Here is a 16,008-nt window from a genome sequence, read left to right as displayed (position 1 = left end):
AAGGGTTACGAGACCGTAACAGGTTTGGGAACCATTGTCTTAGAAGACATTTTGCCTCTCATCCGAGCAGGCTTCATCAGTTCATGCTCAAAGACCAGATAGGACAGCTCTAGTCTATAAGGCACTCCCCAGCCAAAACTGGGACGTGCCTCTACCTTAGAGACTAAATGCTGATATCTTGCCCTATCCCCTCAGACTAGAGCTGTCCTAGCTAGTCTTTCAGCATGAATTGATGAAGCCTGCTCGGATGAGACAACCTGAACAGTCCAGTTCCTGAGAGATTGCGTCAATGTAAACTGATGTGTTCATTCGCCAGTTGCCACGAATCAAGTTTGCATGGCTTACTCACCACAGTCGAGTTTGTTTGGACAGTACCCAGACCGCCTCTTCTACTAAGACCCTTTAGATTCATTCATTTTACCACTTGCTGCAATTTGTTGGGTCAGGTGTGAACATGCTAATCGAACACAAGTGCTGGCCTACTAAGATATATGTGATCTTGGTGGGGGAAAGTAAGTAGTCTGAACAAATTGGACTGAAACGGCCTTGAAAGGCGCTAGTGTAAAAACACCAAAACAAACATTCCAACGTGCATGCACACACGCTCAGTATTTTATTATGGTCATCATTGATGGGCACCATGTTGGATCATGCCAAGGTACACAAAGACCAAAACTTGTTCTCCTTTGCTCACGCCGTCATTACAAAGCCCTGGCCAGGGAACCTCTTTCAGTCAATTTGTGCAGCTGTCAGAGTCAGGCTGATAGTGAGCTGTGACTGTAATGTGTCAGAAACTATGATAGGGGACTCCTTTTGAAATGCCTGATTCACCCTTTTTCTACGCTCTTCTTCCGCCTTCATTCACTGTCAAATTCAACTCCCATGTTGCTCAATTCCTTTGCTCTTTTCACCTCAGTCCCTTCACTTCCCACATAGCCTGCGTTCCTTGCTCCCTCGGTCTGAGTCACCTCTCTTTATCACTGTCTTTTCTCTTGAAGGATTACTCTGCAGTGTGAGTGTGCGGACTGAAGGCTGCCTCTCAGCTGGTGTTATTGACACTTACTACAGTGGAGCAGCTCTCACAGTGGGGGGAAAAGGCTCAGACGGTGGCAAAAACTGTCACGCAAAGCAAACAAAGCGACATCAGGTTTTTAGAGATTTTATGCATGGCTGATACTGAACAGCAGCACAGCAGCCAACGATTGCTGCACAGTGTTAGAAATATGAACAATGGCTACCTGCGGGGCATGTGTTTGATATACACTGAAGGCCTGTCATAGAGTCACACATAATGACTTGTTTGTGAAGACACTTTTGCTAATGTATAGCAAGAAAAATCAGTCGAACCCCGGCTGGCATCAACCCGTTCCAGAAGGTCAGACTCGAAACGTACTCTAACCGAATTAATTTCTCCCATAAGAAATCATAAATCCAATTAACCATCCCAGAAAGCGAAAATGAAGACAAAACGTTTTGGTAGTTTTACAATTAGAGTTTTACATGCAGAAAACAATTCAAAATGCGTATAAATACATAAAAATGATGAATAAAAGGGATGAATCAAAATTCAAGGTTACTTTTACCTTCATTGAAGACGTGATTGTTGCCAAAGACACGATGTGGCAGCGAGATCAACACAGACACCACTTTTTGTGTTTTGCCATGACTTATTTCTTCAATTCAATAGACTAATCTTTCCCACTTAAAGTCTCTACTTTTCATTTGATCTCGGATGCAAAATAACCCAAAGAAAGTTGCAAGTGCCGGTATTTTCCAATAGAAGGTGAGAAACACGACCGAATTCAAGAAATTACTCACAGGAAAACATGAAGATGGTGCCACATCATGTATTTGGCAACAATCAATGAAAACGAATGAAAACATTTAAGTACCCATAAGTAAAATGTTACTTGAATGACATTTAAGTCACATTAAATGTTCATTTATCCCTTTCATTTGTTATTCATTATGCATTTAGTATTATTTTAAGCATGTAAAACTATAATTGTAAAACTAGCTGACTTCCAGTTACTGTTTCCATGTATTAGTAAGCTAATAAGGGGCTAACAAGGAGGTTTGGACTAAAAAATACATTAAGAACACAGTTGCACTCATGCAGTGCATTAAAAACAAGACGAGTGCCATATTGTATGCTAACCCGGAAAGTGTACACAAAATGAAGCAAAATTTTAGCATACATTTTCTACGTTAAAACATGCTAACTGGGACGTACACTAACCAAGGTTCCTCTGTACATACTTACTGTCCAATATCAGCACCCCAGCATAATTTCATACTACTTTGTATTAGTAAGTTTAAATATGCAAGTTATCTAGCCATATTTCCTGTACCACTTATCTTTTACAAGTTTTTGTCTTTGGAAAACAGGCAGGGTACGACCTGGACTCAGTTGCTTCCATGAGACACAGGTTGTTTACATAGAAACATTTTCAACTAAAACAGGAAAAAAAACACCTCATTTCGCCCACTGGCTCACACAACATTGGCATTTTGAAGAGTACAAATGACCCATTTTAAAACAAGTGTTAATTGTTTCTGTATAAACAGTGAAAAATGCTAGTGTGTAAAAATGGTGGACATGAACACGTGTGTGTGTTGTCTCGTGTGCCTCTCAAGATAATGAGCGTGATAACATTTATCCAGCAAAGTACTATACATGCAAATTGCAATGTTCGCAACCTTTTTTTGTGTGTGTGTTTTTTTTTTAATGAGTTTTACAACATCATCTGGACATACAGTACATATGCAAGGAAACACAAACCCTTTTCTACTTTATTAGAACATTTTCATCTAAAATTAACCTGAAAGTGCATACGAACACGGAGCAATTTACACAACAAAAAAACAGAAAGAGAAAACTGTACAGTTTTGGCCATTTGTTTATGAGACGGCAGCGTTCTGAAGTCTGCGAATGCAAACATTTGAAAACAACACTGCTGTCGTATGTGAAAACAGAGGATATAATGTCAATGCTGCTTTTCGACCCATAAAATTTCTCCAGCAAGTGCACATTTCCTACACCAAGTTGCATTACCCAGGGACGTCATATTCCAACTCCATCATACGCCAATGAAGGGTATTTAAAGACGCTTTGAGCCAAGAGGACAAGTAGTTACCACACATGCAGAGTGTTTTCATAGTGCTCAGGAACATCGCCAACTATACTGGCTTGGAATGGAGATGAGTTTTTTCCGTCAAATTTGCAAGTCTGTGTAAACACAGGTTGAGATAACAATGTTGACTGTATGTTATTATATGTTGTTGTGATTATTAATACTGTCAAGTCAAAATTTACACTGCAAGAGTTTTTGTTGGTTTCATTACATTTGCCCATTATATGAGCGAATATTATTCCAATGCAGAAAATTCTATTTGAAATTCACACACGCCAATGCGTAGGTGCACATGCACCCGCGTGCGCGCACACACACACTTCTAAGAGTGGTCTATAAAAAGCCCTTTTGTCCATTGAGAGCGGTCTTATTTCCAAACAATGGGTTGCTCCTGGAAAGCCCTGAAATTACCTCTCTGACACATCACGAACAAACAAGACAAACAAGCGATTCACTAAAACTAACCTTGCCTTTCTAACTACTGTACATACTTAGAAGATACATGGCTGAAGTCGGCATAGATCTTTTATTAGAGAAATAAGATGAATGCAAGCAGTAGACAATGAAGAGAAAAGAGTTCAAAATAGAATAAAGGGTTAACAGTTGAAAACCCAACAATGAGTCTATTGATCTTCTACTCGGATTCATTTCATCAAGCATCTCAAGGCATAATGTGCATTTTTCATGTGCATTCAACATGATGTAATACGCATGTTCCACACTGCTCTCATTCTTTGCATGTATCATATTCAACAGTGGGAATTCTGTAGAAAAGGAAGGATGGAAGTCTCACAAAGGGACAGCGTTGCAGTGAGAGGAAGTGGCAGCTTCCCAGAGAGAGGTGAACTTTGGGTGAAAGGTAAGGAAAGGGGAAAGATGGATGAGAGCAAAGGAGAGCGGCACAGAAAACAAGGGAGAGGGTGAATGGAGGGAGCTGAGTGATAAAGAATGAAGGGGAAGAGGATGCGACCTATCCGCGGAAGAAAGAGGGCAACGTTTGTGAGGGGGCTGTTCCGGCCTCTTCTGATGCTTCCTGAAACAGAGGAAAGAATGCAGGCTATTTTTGGGCCCAACACAAGAGATCCTCGCTTATGCTCTTGGTCTACAAACACAAGAGCAGAAGGTTTTATCAACCATGGCTCTCATTGATATACTGTATACAGTATCTTCATCATATGGTTCCTAGATTAAACCTACAGGCTTGGCTATGGCTTCTGTCAGAATGAAAAGATACATTATCTCTCATGTGACATGAATGGTGTAACTGTGTCCAGGTATAAATAACCACACAGACATGCCGACAGACAGTCTGTCTGATATACTGTAAGATACTATCACATTTCCAAGTGGCATTTGACAAACCAATAAGTAAGAAGAGTCAGAATGTCGGCAAAAATCCCAGCAGGGGGCAATCTAATGAAATAATTCAAACCTCCTCCACAGCAGCTCGGTTATTTTTAGGGTTCCCTTCCACGGAGTGGATGACCATTAGAGAATACAGATAATATAAGCCTGTTCAGCTTGACAGGATAAATGCTGACTAAAACACTTATTTGCAATCATATTACAGGAGAAATACTAGATTTAATTATGCCCTGAGGCATACATGGTCGTTTGGTAAAATTATTACAAAACATAGCTCTTTAAACATTTTCAGGTCTGAATATAATTGGATAATTATCAGTGTTTCAGAGTGCTACTATAGTACTGGATTTCTGATGATAGTAAGGGTGAGGTGTGTTGTAGATCGTGTGCTTCTAAATTGTACTTTTCCATACCCCGGCTAACCCAAACAGCCATGGCAACTTCATCAATTCCCCAAGTGTGTTGAAGTGTCATTGAACACACCGATGAGATGATCTATCCTAGAGCTGCGTGCAGTGATGTTCATATACCTTTTTTGAGGTCAAATTCCAGCACTTTGCAAAATACATTTTCAAGCTTCTGCAGCATACTGTAGTTAAATCGTATATATAATAAAGACATGCGGGAAATGATTTTTTTCTGTTTTAAAAGAGATGGTTTTATGCTATAAACAATCAAATGGATGTGTCGGAATAACGAAGAGACCCGTTGTGAATACACATGAAAAGGGATTTGGTTTTTGCTCATTTCTTTGTAGGAATGGGTTGATACATGTTTCTTTTTACTTGTCTGTCAATCAACATTATCTACTCACATTATTTCATTCACAGTCAAATGGGATAGGATCCAGCTTGCCCTCGACCCAAGCTAAGTTGTGAAGAAATGTGAATGGATGCATGGATGGACGGTTGAAAGAGCTTAAGTCATCACTCCATCGTGGCTTTCTATCATTTTATAGGTGAGGGACTCGTGAGCTCAGCTCCATAGGAGGCTCAGGAGCTGGGATGCTTGAATAAGTAAATGTATACACCGATCCAGAGGATTGTACTGTATTGATGGCATTTTGAATGCACAAAGACAATGTGGCAAGAGCCTGAGGCCCGTTGTTGTGTCATCCACAAGCATCACCTCATGTTGAAGCATGATAATGTGAAGGTGAAGTTGCGAGGATCTTTGCACAATTCCTGCAAGCTGAACACATCCCAGCACTTGCATGACCAGCTTAATCCCCCCACATGTCACCCATTCAGCATGGTTGGGATGCTCCGGATCAGCGTATACAGTACTTTGAGGCAAATGGTGGTCACAGCAGATAATGACTGGTTTTCGGACTCCTCTGTACCACCCCCAGTACAGTTAAACTGCACTTTTTTTTGTCCTGTCTAGCCATTGGGGCAGATTGTATTGTTGGTCTTGTTGTCGGGAAAAATGTAAGATACTCTTCTCCTGTTCCAAAGATTTTATTTGACTTCATTTGATGCAAATTTGGAGCGGCCTGACCGGAGCAGGGGGGGACAGGGAAGCAGAGGAAAGAAGACAGAGGGGTGTGTGCAAGGACAATACAGAAAGAATCACCTACACCAGCAACAACAACAAACCAACCAAAACAAACAGGATTAGATCAGAATATGTCAATAATGGTCATAAAGACCGTAATGGTAGTAACAAAATACTATAAACAGCCAAAGTGGTAATAATGTATGATGATAATAATGTATCGGAACAGTCATACTTATTATTAACTATTAACTATAATAGTGAACAGATTGACAATATCAGTTAGCAGTCTTATTGCCGACATCACTATCACTGTCATAAAACCAACAACATGAGAACACTGTGGATAAATCAGTGAGTTATGTGGGGAAGCATGCACTGTATGTGCTGTGAGTGTGTACATGTATGCATGTACAGGTATCTCTGTAGGTGTGTATGTGTGCATTTCTGCACGTATAAATACATGCATAAGTGTGCGCGCATGTGTGTACATGTAATTGTCACTAAGAACGTGTAAAAGGTGAGGGCCTGCCTCCCACCACCCACCATGCCCCGCCCCACACAGCCAGTGCGGACCCCCATCACCTGAGAGCCACCAGAGAGGCAGCCTCAACCAGAAATGGGGCGCCAGCAGGCCACAGAACATCCAGCCCCTGAGACCGGCGAGAGACCACACCTCACAAGGGCAGACAGATATATTGATATTGATATACAAGTCACACCGGACAATAAGGCTGAATCCCAATTCTACCCCTTCCCCAACCCTTTAAAACCTTGGGCCAAGGGGAAGAAGCCACTAAGAAATGGGACACCACTTGATCCTTATTACGTCATCACCCTTCACCGCTTGCTGGCTGTGACATAGGCAGATGAGATAATTAATTTAATTTCCATAAAGTAAGGTGCATACATGTCTACATTATTTCAATTTTATATATGTTATGTAGCCAATCTTAACACCTTTTTTTTAATAAAAGGCACACATTTTTATTTTATTATTGTATTATTTTATTGCAAAACAACAAACAATTATAATAACAGCTTACAACCAGCACTGTAACAACATTCATAAAAATAGAAAATGTAGCAAATATACATATGAAACAGAAATAACAATATAATGAACTTCAACAAATTTATAAACCTTATCAAGCATCATTTCAAGGTTTAAAAACCTCCCTGTTTTGCCCCCGCTCTCCTCGTGGCGTTTATAACTCGCAAAAGCCAACAATTCAAAACAATGCGAATATTTACATGGACTAGCAAATGATTGAATATATAATAAACCACGAGTGATGCTACTGTGAAACTCAATAATTATGCGTAATTACTTACATTGATATGTTTCTTTCGTTCTCCGCGCTTCCATCTTCTTAGCGGGTGTTGTAGCTCCGCCTACCCCTTTGTTTCAAGTGTGGTCAGCGACCACACTCGTTTTCAAGGGGTGTATAACCCTTAGAACATACATACCCCTTACCCCTCTGTTTAAGGAGAATTGGGACACCACTTGATTCTCGTGAACGCACAAAACCTCGGGGTAACGGGTAGAATTGGGATTCAGCCACAAGACCAGCCAAACTATGAAAACAAGGAAAATACAGAAATATATACACATCATTATAGTACCTATTCTTAATGCAATTTTCTACTATAGCCGTGTGACAACTCCTTTAATACTGTATGATTTTTTGTCATTGACTCCTGACAAACAGGAAATGAGATGTGATCTCCTCCTACAGCTAATTCTAATATTATGGTGACTCATCAATTAACCTATCCCACTTCCACTGGTGACTTTCCTCTTTGGTTCAAGTCACAATGACAGGAAGAGAATAGGGGTCTCTATGGGGTGTAAACACCCCGTGCTCTTCCCAAATTAAGTCATTCTTCGTGCATTTTGGAATGAGAGATTCGATCAAGCCATATATCCAAAAGTGACATATCTTGTTACTTCTTGGCGTCAACCACCTTTCGTCTTCATTCGAAAATTTTCCTGTGCTATCGTCACCTTCTTGGTCCCCACTTCTCCTCAGAAGACCTGTTTGTTTAGATCGTTTCCCAGTGGAACAGCATGTTCCCAGTCAACGGCCTCTATCTGTTTTCAACATCAGCAACAACACTTGGACTACGTCTGTGTAGGCTCTCAGTCGTACAGGAGTTGTCCATCGAGGAAAAGGCTTCTTGAGACGTCATCTGTACTTCTGTGTAGAAGGTGTCGGACGTTTCGCTCCTCATCCGAAGAGCTTCGTCAGCAAACTAATAAGTGCTGGTAGCTTAGGCCTTAAATACAGTAAGAGTGGGCGGAATTGGTGTGCCAACACCCTCCTCCTATTGGTTCGTTACACTAAGCCTGCATTCCTCATCTTTACAGTGGTATAATCCTATCCTGTTATTCACACCTACGATAAAAGGGAAGTGTCGCTCCCTGAATTGGGTATGAACGACTCTGATACTGGCTTGTTAGCATCTATTGTTCTGGCTCGGCCCTGCCTTCACCTCATTTGCAAGACTAAGAGCTGTGGGTTTTGGTCTCAGTAACCTGCTGAACACAGGGTCCAAATTGAACCTCAAACCACCATTCCGATTCAATGATGGGTTCTGTTGTTTGACAAAAATAGCTTCCTTTACTCCTCTTTCAAACCATCTGTTTTCTTTGGCCAAAATCTTTACCTCGCTGTCCTGAAAAGAGTGATTGGTAGCTTTCAGGTGTAGATGTACTGCTGATTGAGGACCACTAGCATTGTCCCTGCGATGTTGATAAAGCCTTTTTTGGAGCATTTGCTTAGTTTCCCCAATGTAGTGCTCTTTGCATTCCTCATCTTTACAGTGGATGGAATAGACCACATTGCTCTGTTTCTGGTTTGGAGCCTTGTCTTTAGGATGCACTAATTTTTGTCTCAGGGTATTTACTGGTTTGAAATAGGTAGGAATTTTGTGTTGCCATAAGATCCTCTGGAGTTTTTCGGAGACCCCCGCTACATAAGGGACTACCACTCCTCTCCTTTTAGCTTCTGTGGGCTTTTGGGTTTCTTTCCCTACTCTCTTCTTTTGACATTTGTTAAAAGCCCACCGTGGGTACCCACAGGTTGAGAGCGCTCTCTGGACATGTTGTGTCTCCTTTTTCTTTCCCTCAGCACTAGTTGGTATTTGTTCCGCTCTATGTTGGAGGGTCCTAATAACCCCTAGTTTATGTTGTAGTGGATGGTTTGATTCAAAAAGCAGGTATTGGTCAGTGTGTGTGGCCTTTCTAAAGACCTCTGTAAGTAGCTGTCTGTCCTTTCCTATAATTACCTTGCAGTCTAAGAAGGCTAGTTGGTTTTCTTTAGTGTCCTCGCGAGTAAATTTGATATTGGTGTCCACCGCATTGATGTGATCTGTGAAAGACTGAATTTCTTGTTTTTTGATTATGACAAAGGTGTCATCCACGTATCTAAACCAGTGCCTTGGTTTTGTCCCTGAGAAGGATGTGAGAGCCTGTTTCTCCATCTCTTCCATGTACAGATTCGCCACTATGGGTGAGACTGGTGAGCCCATAGCACAACCATGAATTTGTCTGTAGAATTTCCCTCTAAACTGAAAATATGTGGTGTTAAGGCAAATTTCCAGTAATTGGCAGATGTGGTCAGCACTAAGTTTTGTTCTCCGATGCAGAGTTGAGTCCTCGAGCAGTCTCTTCCTCACCACCGAGACTGCTGCTGAGGTGGGGACAGATGTGAAAAGTGAAGTCACATCATAAGACACCAAAGTTTCCTCTGGCTCCAATCTGAGGTCTTTGATGCTCGCCACAAACCCTTTTGTGTTCTCTATATGATGATCAGTGTTGCCTACCAATGGGGATAAGACTGTTTTTACATATTTCGCTACATTGTACGTGGTAGAGTCAATGCTACAGACAATGGGTCTGAGGGGAAACCCTTCCTTGTGGATTTTTGGAAGGCCATAGATACATGGTGTAGCCTCCCCAGGGTATAACCTATGATACATCTGTCTGTCAATTAGTTCTTCCTTCTCTAACTTTTGGAGACAGTGTATGATTTCTTTCTTATACCTGCTGGATGGGTCCCTTTTAAGTTGCTCATATGTGCTGGCATCACTAATTAGACTTGTTATTTTTTCTTCGTAGTCCAATGTGTTGAGAACCACTGTGCATCTGCCCTTATCAGCTGGTAAGATGGTGATGCTCTCATCTTTCTGCAGAGCCGCTAATGCTTTCCTCTCACCTAACGTGATATTGGACGGTGGTGGTTTGGCACTACTGAGAAGGGCCGATATTCTCAGACGAAGGTCCCCTGCCTCTGTTCTAGAAAGGTTATTGTTCCTGATGGCCGATTCAGCTGCTGTGATATAGTCTACTGTGGGTATCGTTTTAGGAGTCACTGAGAAGTTGAGACCCTTGGTTAATACTGCCTTCTCTGTCTCCGAGAGGCTTCTGTCTGACAGATTTTTGATCCAATTTTCTTTAGTATTGGTCTGATTCCCCCCATCCTTAGTGTTTACGACAAGCTGTGGTCGATTTTCCAATAGAAGTTTCTGGAATTTTCCTTTATGCCTTTCTTTGGTTTTGCTATGGTGCTTCATATAACCTGATTTGGTAAATTCACAAACCTCCTGATAGGTTTCGTGCGTAAGCTTGGTTTGCAATCTCTGATAGAAGGTTTCTACTTCAGACTGTTTATTTTTTATCTCTATGTTAAGTCTCCTAATTCTCAAATTCTGTATTTTTCTGATGTAGTTTTGTTGCATTTTCCTTGCCAAGTGTCCTTGCTCAAGGGACGCTTGCCTCATGCATTTGGGGATTAACCTACTCTGCCTGCATCTAAGATTGAATCTGAGGTGGTTCCTTAAATCTGCTAATTTAAGAGTGGCCTTTTCTAAGCTACGTACCAGCAGAAGGATGTCTCTCCCAAAGTTGGTCGCAATGCGTCTGTGTAGGCTCTCAGTCGTACAGGAGTTGTCCATCGAGGAAAAGGCTTCTTGAGACGTCATCTGTACTTCTGTGTAGAAGGTGTCGGACGTTTCGCTCCTCATCCGAAGAGCTTCGTCAGCAAACTAATAAGTGCTGGTAGCTTAGGCCTTAAATACAGTAAGAGTGGGCGGAATTGGTGTGCCAACACCCTCCTCCTATTGGTTCGTTACACTAAGCCTGCATTCCTCATCTTTACAGTGGTATAATCCTATCCTGTTATTCACACCTACGATAAAAGGGAAGTGTCGCTCCCTGAATTGGGTATGAACGACTCTGATACTGGCTTGTTAGCATCTATTGTTCTGGCTCGGCCCTGCCTTCACCTCATTTGCAAGACTAAGAGCTGTGGGTTTTGGTCTCAGTAACCTGCTGAACACAGGGTCCAAATTGAACCTCAAACCACCATTCCGATTCAATGATGGGTTCTGTTGTTTGACAAAAATAGCTTCCTTTACTCCTCTTTCAAACCATCTGTTTTCTTTGGCCAAAATCTTTACCTCGCTGTCCTGAAAAGAGTGATTGGTAGCTTTCAGGTGTAGATGTACTGCTGATTGAGGACCACTAGCATTGTCCCTGCGATGTTGATAAAGCCTTTTTTGGAGCATTTGCTTAGTTTCCCCAATGTAGTGCTCTTTGCATTCCTCATCTTTACAGTGGATGGAAGCGGAGCGACACTTCCCTTTTATCGTAGGTGTGAATAACAGGATAGGATTATACCACTGTAAAGATGAGGAATGCAGGCTTAGTGTAACGAACCAATAGGAGGAGGGTGTTGGCACACCAATTCCGCCCACTCTTACTGTATTTAAGGCCTAAGCTACCAGCACTTATTAGTTTGCTGACGAAGCTCTTCGGATGAGGAGCGAAACGTCCGACACCTTCTACACAGAAGTACAGATGACGTCTCAAGAAGCCTTTTCCTCGAAACACTTGGACTATCATAAACAAGCTGCACAAACATCCCAGGAGGATATCCAGTTTGGGTTTGACGCTGGCGGACCCACTGGGAGATAAAAAGCAAATGACTGTGATGAGATGCTGAAATTCTGTGTATATTGTGACAAGGGTCAGAGGAAAGGGCAGTTGAGTATAGGCTGTTCAGTGTGGTGGCTGTTTACGTTTTAGATGCGTTTGTGTGTAATGTATGCATAATGGCTTAGGCTGTTGGCATCACACTTTTGTGACATTGTTTTATGGAAATTTTCATTGAAAAAATTCATTTCATAACCCCTGTACTTATCAACTTGACACAGCTCTACTTGCTATCGGTGGTTAGGACAGCTCTAGAAGACTACAGCTAGGACTAGAAATAGGACTAGCGCTGCCCTCTCTAGTCTGGCTGGAGTGTGTCCTATCTCGTCTTTGAGCAGGAACTGATGAAGCCTGCTCGAATGAGAGGCGAAACGTCTTCTAAGACAACCTGAACAGTCTAGCTGTGTTCGATGGAATGCCCTGGTTTACCGTTGTCAACACTCTATTTTTAGCCCTAATAATATAATAATCATAATAACAGTGGTTATTGTTGCGGGCGTAATCCAGCTAAAACTCTGGACTTTTTTTTTAAACTCAACTCTGAGCCCCCGACGTCACTTCTTGTCCACATGTTCAGAACACATTTCTGCAACACACACACGCACAAGTTTTATGTCTTAAATGCCTTATTTTCTCTGATTATATCAGCTATATTGGGTAATATGGGTGGTATTCCATGTCTAGAGGGCTCTAACAATGTTAAAACTAGGGTTGTACATCTCTTTGTAAGGATTCCATACGCATCTACATCTAGACACACGGGTTACGATAGGATTAAAAACGATACATTTTTAAAACAGAATGATTTGATATGATTCGATACAGTGCTCGAATGATATGATTCGATTCGATACAATTCTACGGTTAACATTTGTTGATGTAGACATTAATCTCACAATATAAAATAAAGAAGAGAATTCCATAAAATGGACATTTTAACCGTATTTTTGAATGCATAAAAGACCACATCATATCCCCAAGCATGCTGTAAAATAAAGTCAAGACAAAGCAGCAATAGAATGACATGTCAAATGTTACATGTCAAATGTATTTATTTTTAGAAGCGGAGCAAAAAGCAACTTGCTGAATGAACATGTTTTGTTTGATGGGATCAATATCAATTATATCAATAAAAAACAGAAGTCTTAGCCTTCAGTCCAATCAATAATAAGAAATAAATAGTGCAAAGCCCCCTCAAATAATGATACATTTCTTCAAAAGTGGCAAACATTTGTCCAAGCAAAGATAAGTAAATAGCATTATTAGCATTATTTACATGCTTGCAATGAAAATGCTGTTCGGTTGAAAAACAATCCCATACTCAAAATATCCTAACAATTGTAAGTGTGCAACATTTCAGCAAGCAAAAAAAGCTAAGCGGTAGCCCTAGAAAAAACGGTACCATACTTTACCGTGACTGCTCTGCAGCTTACGAATGGCTTGAATGTCAATTCTTCTTGTAAAATTCATATATGTTCTAAACTTTAGATTTGTTTTACTGGTATGTTGAAAATGTTCTGCGGTGACTACCTAGCGCTAGCCCGCTGCTACTATTTACATCCATTCTTGTCCTCAGCCATGTTAAGCAACAGAGCATATGCGACAATCCTTCCGCCGACACCGCAGGCTCTCACGTTGTCTTACAGGGTTAGGGTCAACCGAATGTTAGTCTCACAATGCCCGGTGCATGTCTCTATAATCGATTAATCTAAGGATTTATGGTTGATTCTTACCGATCGAGGAGGCTGCTACCAAACCGGATAGGCAGTCGGTTTATCGCTCACAATCCTAGTTAAAACCCATAGTTAAAAAAAAATCATAAACAGGTTTTCTATGCTCTAACAATGAAAATGTTCCACTTAAAAAGGAGGAATCCTACTTCGCAGAAATGCACTTATCGGGTCTGGAACCAATGAACTGCGATAAACGAGACCATGGCAATCCATGTAACTTCAACAGCATAACTGATGCTGCAGGCTGTGACACACGATTATGCATCCAATATGGAAATGTCAGAATCATACATGAATACGTTGCATGAAGATAAAACTTAGTTTTTCCTCACAAACCACAGGTTATAAGGTGCAGAGCATGTTAGAACCATGCAAAAACCAATATTGGTTTCACTGTGCACCCAACGAGCACATAGTTCTGGTGTGTGTTGATCAATGTTTCATAAAAGTTGTCTACCAAGATGTTCCCCAAACATTTGTGCCTGGCAGAGGTAATAATCCTTAATATTTTAATAAACCACATTTTTTTTCTACAAACTTTCAGTGTGTATTTTTCAGTCATATACTACATTGTACTTTTAATTGTATGACCTCTGGTATGTAAGAAAAATGCAAATTGATGAGGAGCTTTGCAAAAATGTCTTTTATTATGTATATTTATGCTAATTCCACATTACTTTATTCCAGAAAGCCTTCCTTGCCCCTCCTTTCATTGCCCCCTGGTCAATATGAAAACCTTGCAGTGTGCATGATTAGCAGTACCAGACCATAGGAAGGTATGGCATATACTGTAAAGGGTTCATTGTATTCATAGTTTAAGCTAAAGCAGTATTAAGTATTTGGTTCTCTGTCCATGCTAATGTATCCTTAGGTTCTGATATATTCCAGCAGCGCTTCTTTCACTCTATCTTTTTGTCTCCTTCATACTTATATAATCTCATCCTGCCTTGCATATACCTCAACTTTTCATTGTTCTTGTTAAACACATTGTCTTTCTTTTCCTGCAGTTAAACTCACTTCTTTCCCCCCAAATATCCCTTCAACTGTCGCCATCATGTGCCTTTCCTGGTTCATTATCTTTTTCCCACTCCTCTCATCTCTTCCTCATGCTTGCATTCTTCCTATCTGCTGCCCTCCTCTCCTTCAACACTCTGCACAGGAGATTAAAATATGAGGAAACAATCAAGCCCTGCCTTATTAGCATATGAACAGGGGGCCGACAGGCAACTGCAGACTCGACAACAGAGCTCTGTAAAATCCAATGCGGCACTTTTTTTTTTTTTTTAATACCGGGAATGACTTTTTAACATATTTTCTTGAATGAGCCAGAACAATTCTCTGCCAGGCCTTTTCACACAGCCAAATTACCATCCAAATAAAAGAGGGCATCAGGATGAGACAGAATGCCTATATAGCAGGCGGTCAAAGAAAAGACACTATACAATAATTGTGCAAAAGAATGTTTCTCCACGGCAACAAGAACATGACAAGATAGGAATGGAGCATGTGGTCCCGTTTTTGTGTGTTCGGTTTGTCTTAACACAGCAACAATGAGACATTTTAAAGACCGGAATTGGCATGTGAGTGCCGATATATTTGAGTTGGGGGGTGTTTTCTCATCAGTGCAATAATAATGGCTCTATAAGCAAAAGAGTACATGTACTGTAACTCGCTCCACCATTGTTGTGAGACTTCTGACAAAAACAGCATCCTAACATGCCAACAAGCAGCGAATGTCAACATGCACATTTTAGAACAGTCAAAGCTTGGTTTCCGTCCAAAATTTCCGCCAGAATTTGGCCTTTGTTTTCCTACACTGTCTCAATTTTGGTACAATATTGTACTTAACAAACTAGTCTGGTTGCCCTGTACTGTATCGTTCCACGAAATCAAGTGCCCAAAGAAAGCAGTCTACGTGTTGTTGACTCATTGTCCATGCTTGTTTCATTAAGTGCGACTGCTAAATAACCTGCCACGGGGCATGTGCCAGCACTTTAATAAAGGTGAGAAACACGATTGAATTTGATCTCGCCAGGATGTACGGGAAGTCTACATCGACAATAAGTTCCAACCATTCCTCATTTATAATTATTTTGCTTTGTTTTCTGCATGTGAAACTATAATTATTCTCTATAAGATGTATTTTTTCATATTTTTGGGTGTGGAACGAATCAATTGTACAGTATTTACATTCTTTCCGATGGGAAAGATTGCCTCGGTTTTTGTACTTTTGGGCTTTCATCTGACCTTTTGGAACGAATTAATGATGAACCAATGCTCC

At 40.9% G+C, this 16,008-nt stretch overlaps 1 protein-coding gene across 5 annotated transcripts in view; it reads right to left on the bottom strand.

Moving 5' to 3' along the window:
• Positions 1–16,008, bottom strand: part of LOC129185738 (RNA-binding motif, single-stranded-interacting protein 3-like) — a 172,510-nt gene that overhangs the window by 115,243 nt on the left and 41,259 nt on the right. Inside the window, exon 1 of one of the 5 annotated variants that reach the window (XM_054783144.1) lies at positions 10,881–11,280. The exons of the other annotated variants lie outside the window; for them this stretch is intronic. Within the exon in view, the coding sequence (XP_054639119.1) occupies positions 10,881–11,024 (144 nt within the window). The 5' untranslated portion in view covers positions 11,025–11,280. Of the gene's footprint in view, positions 1–10,880; positions 11,281–16,008 lie in introns of those variants that run through there. 5 annotated transcript variants of the gene reach the window in all.

Source organism: Dunckerocampus dactyliophorus, chromosome 7 (assembly GCF_027744805.1).
Source record: "Dunckerocampus dactyliophorus isolate RoL2022-P2 chromosome 7, RoL_Ddac_1.1, whole genome shotgun sequence".
NCBI lineage: Eukaryota > Metazoa > Chordata > Actinopteri > Syngnathiformes > Syngnathidae > Dunckerocampus > Dunckerocampus dactyliophorus.
Note: the sequence above shows the minus strand (reverse complement) of the source record. Positions and strands in the feature narration are given on the sequence as shown.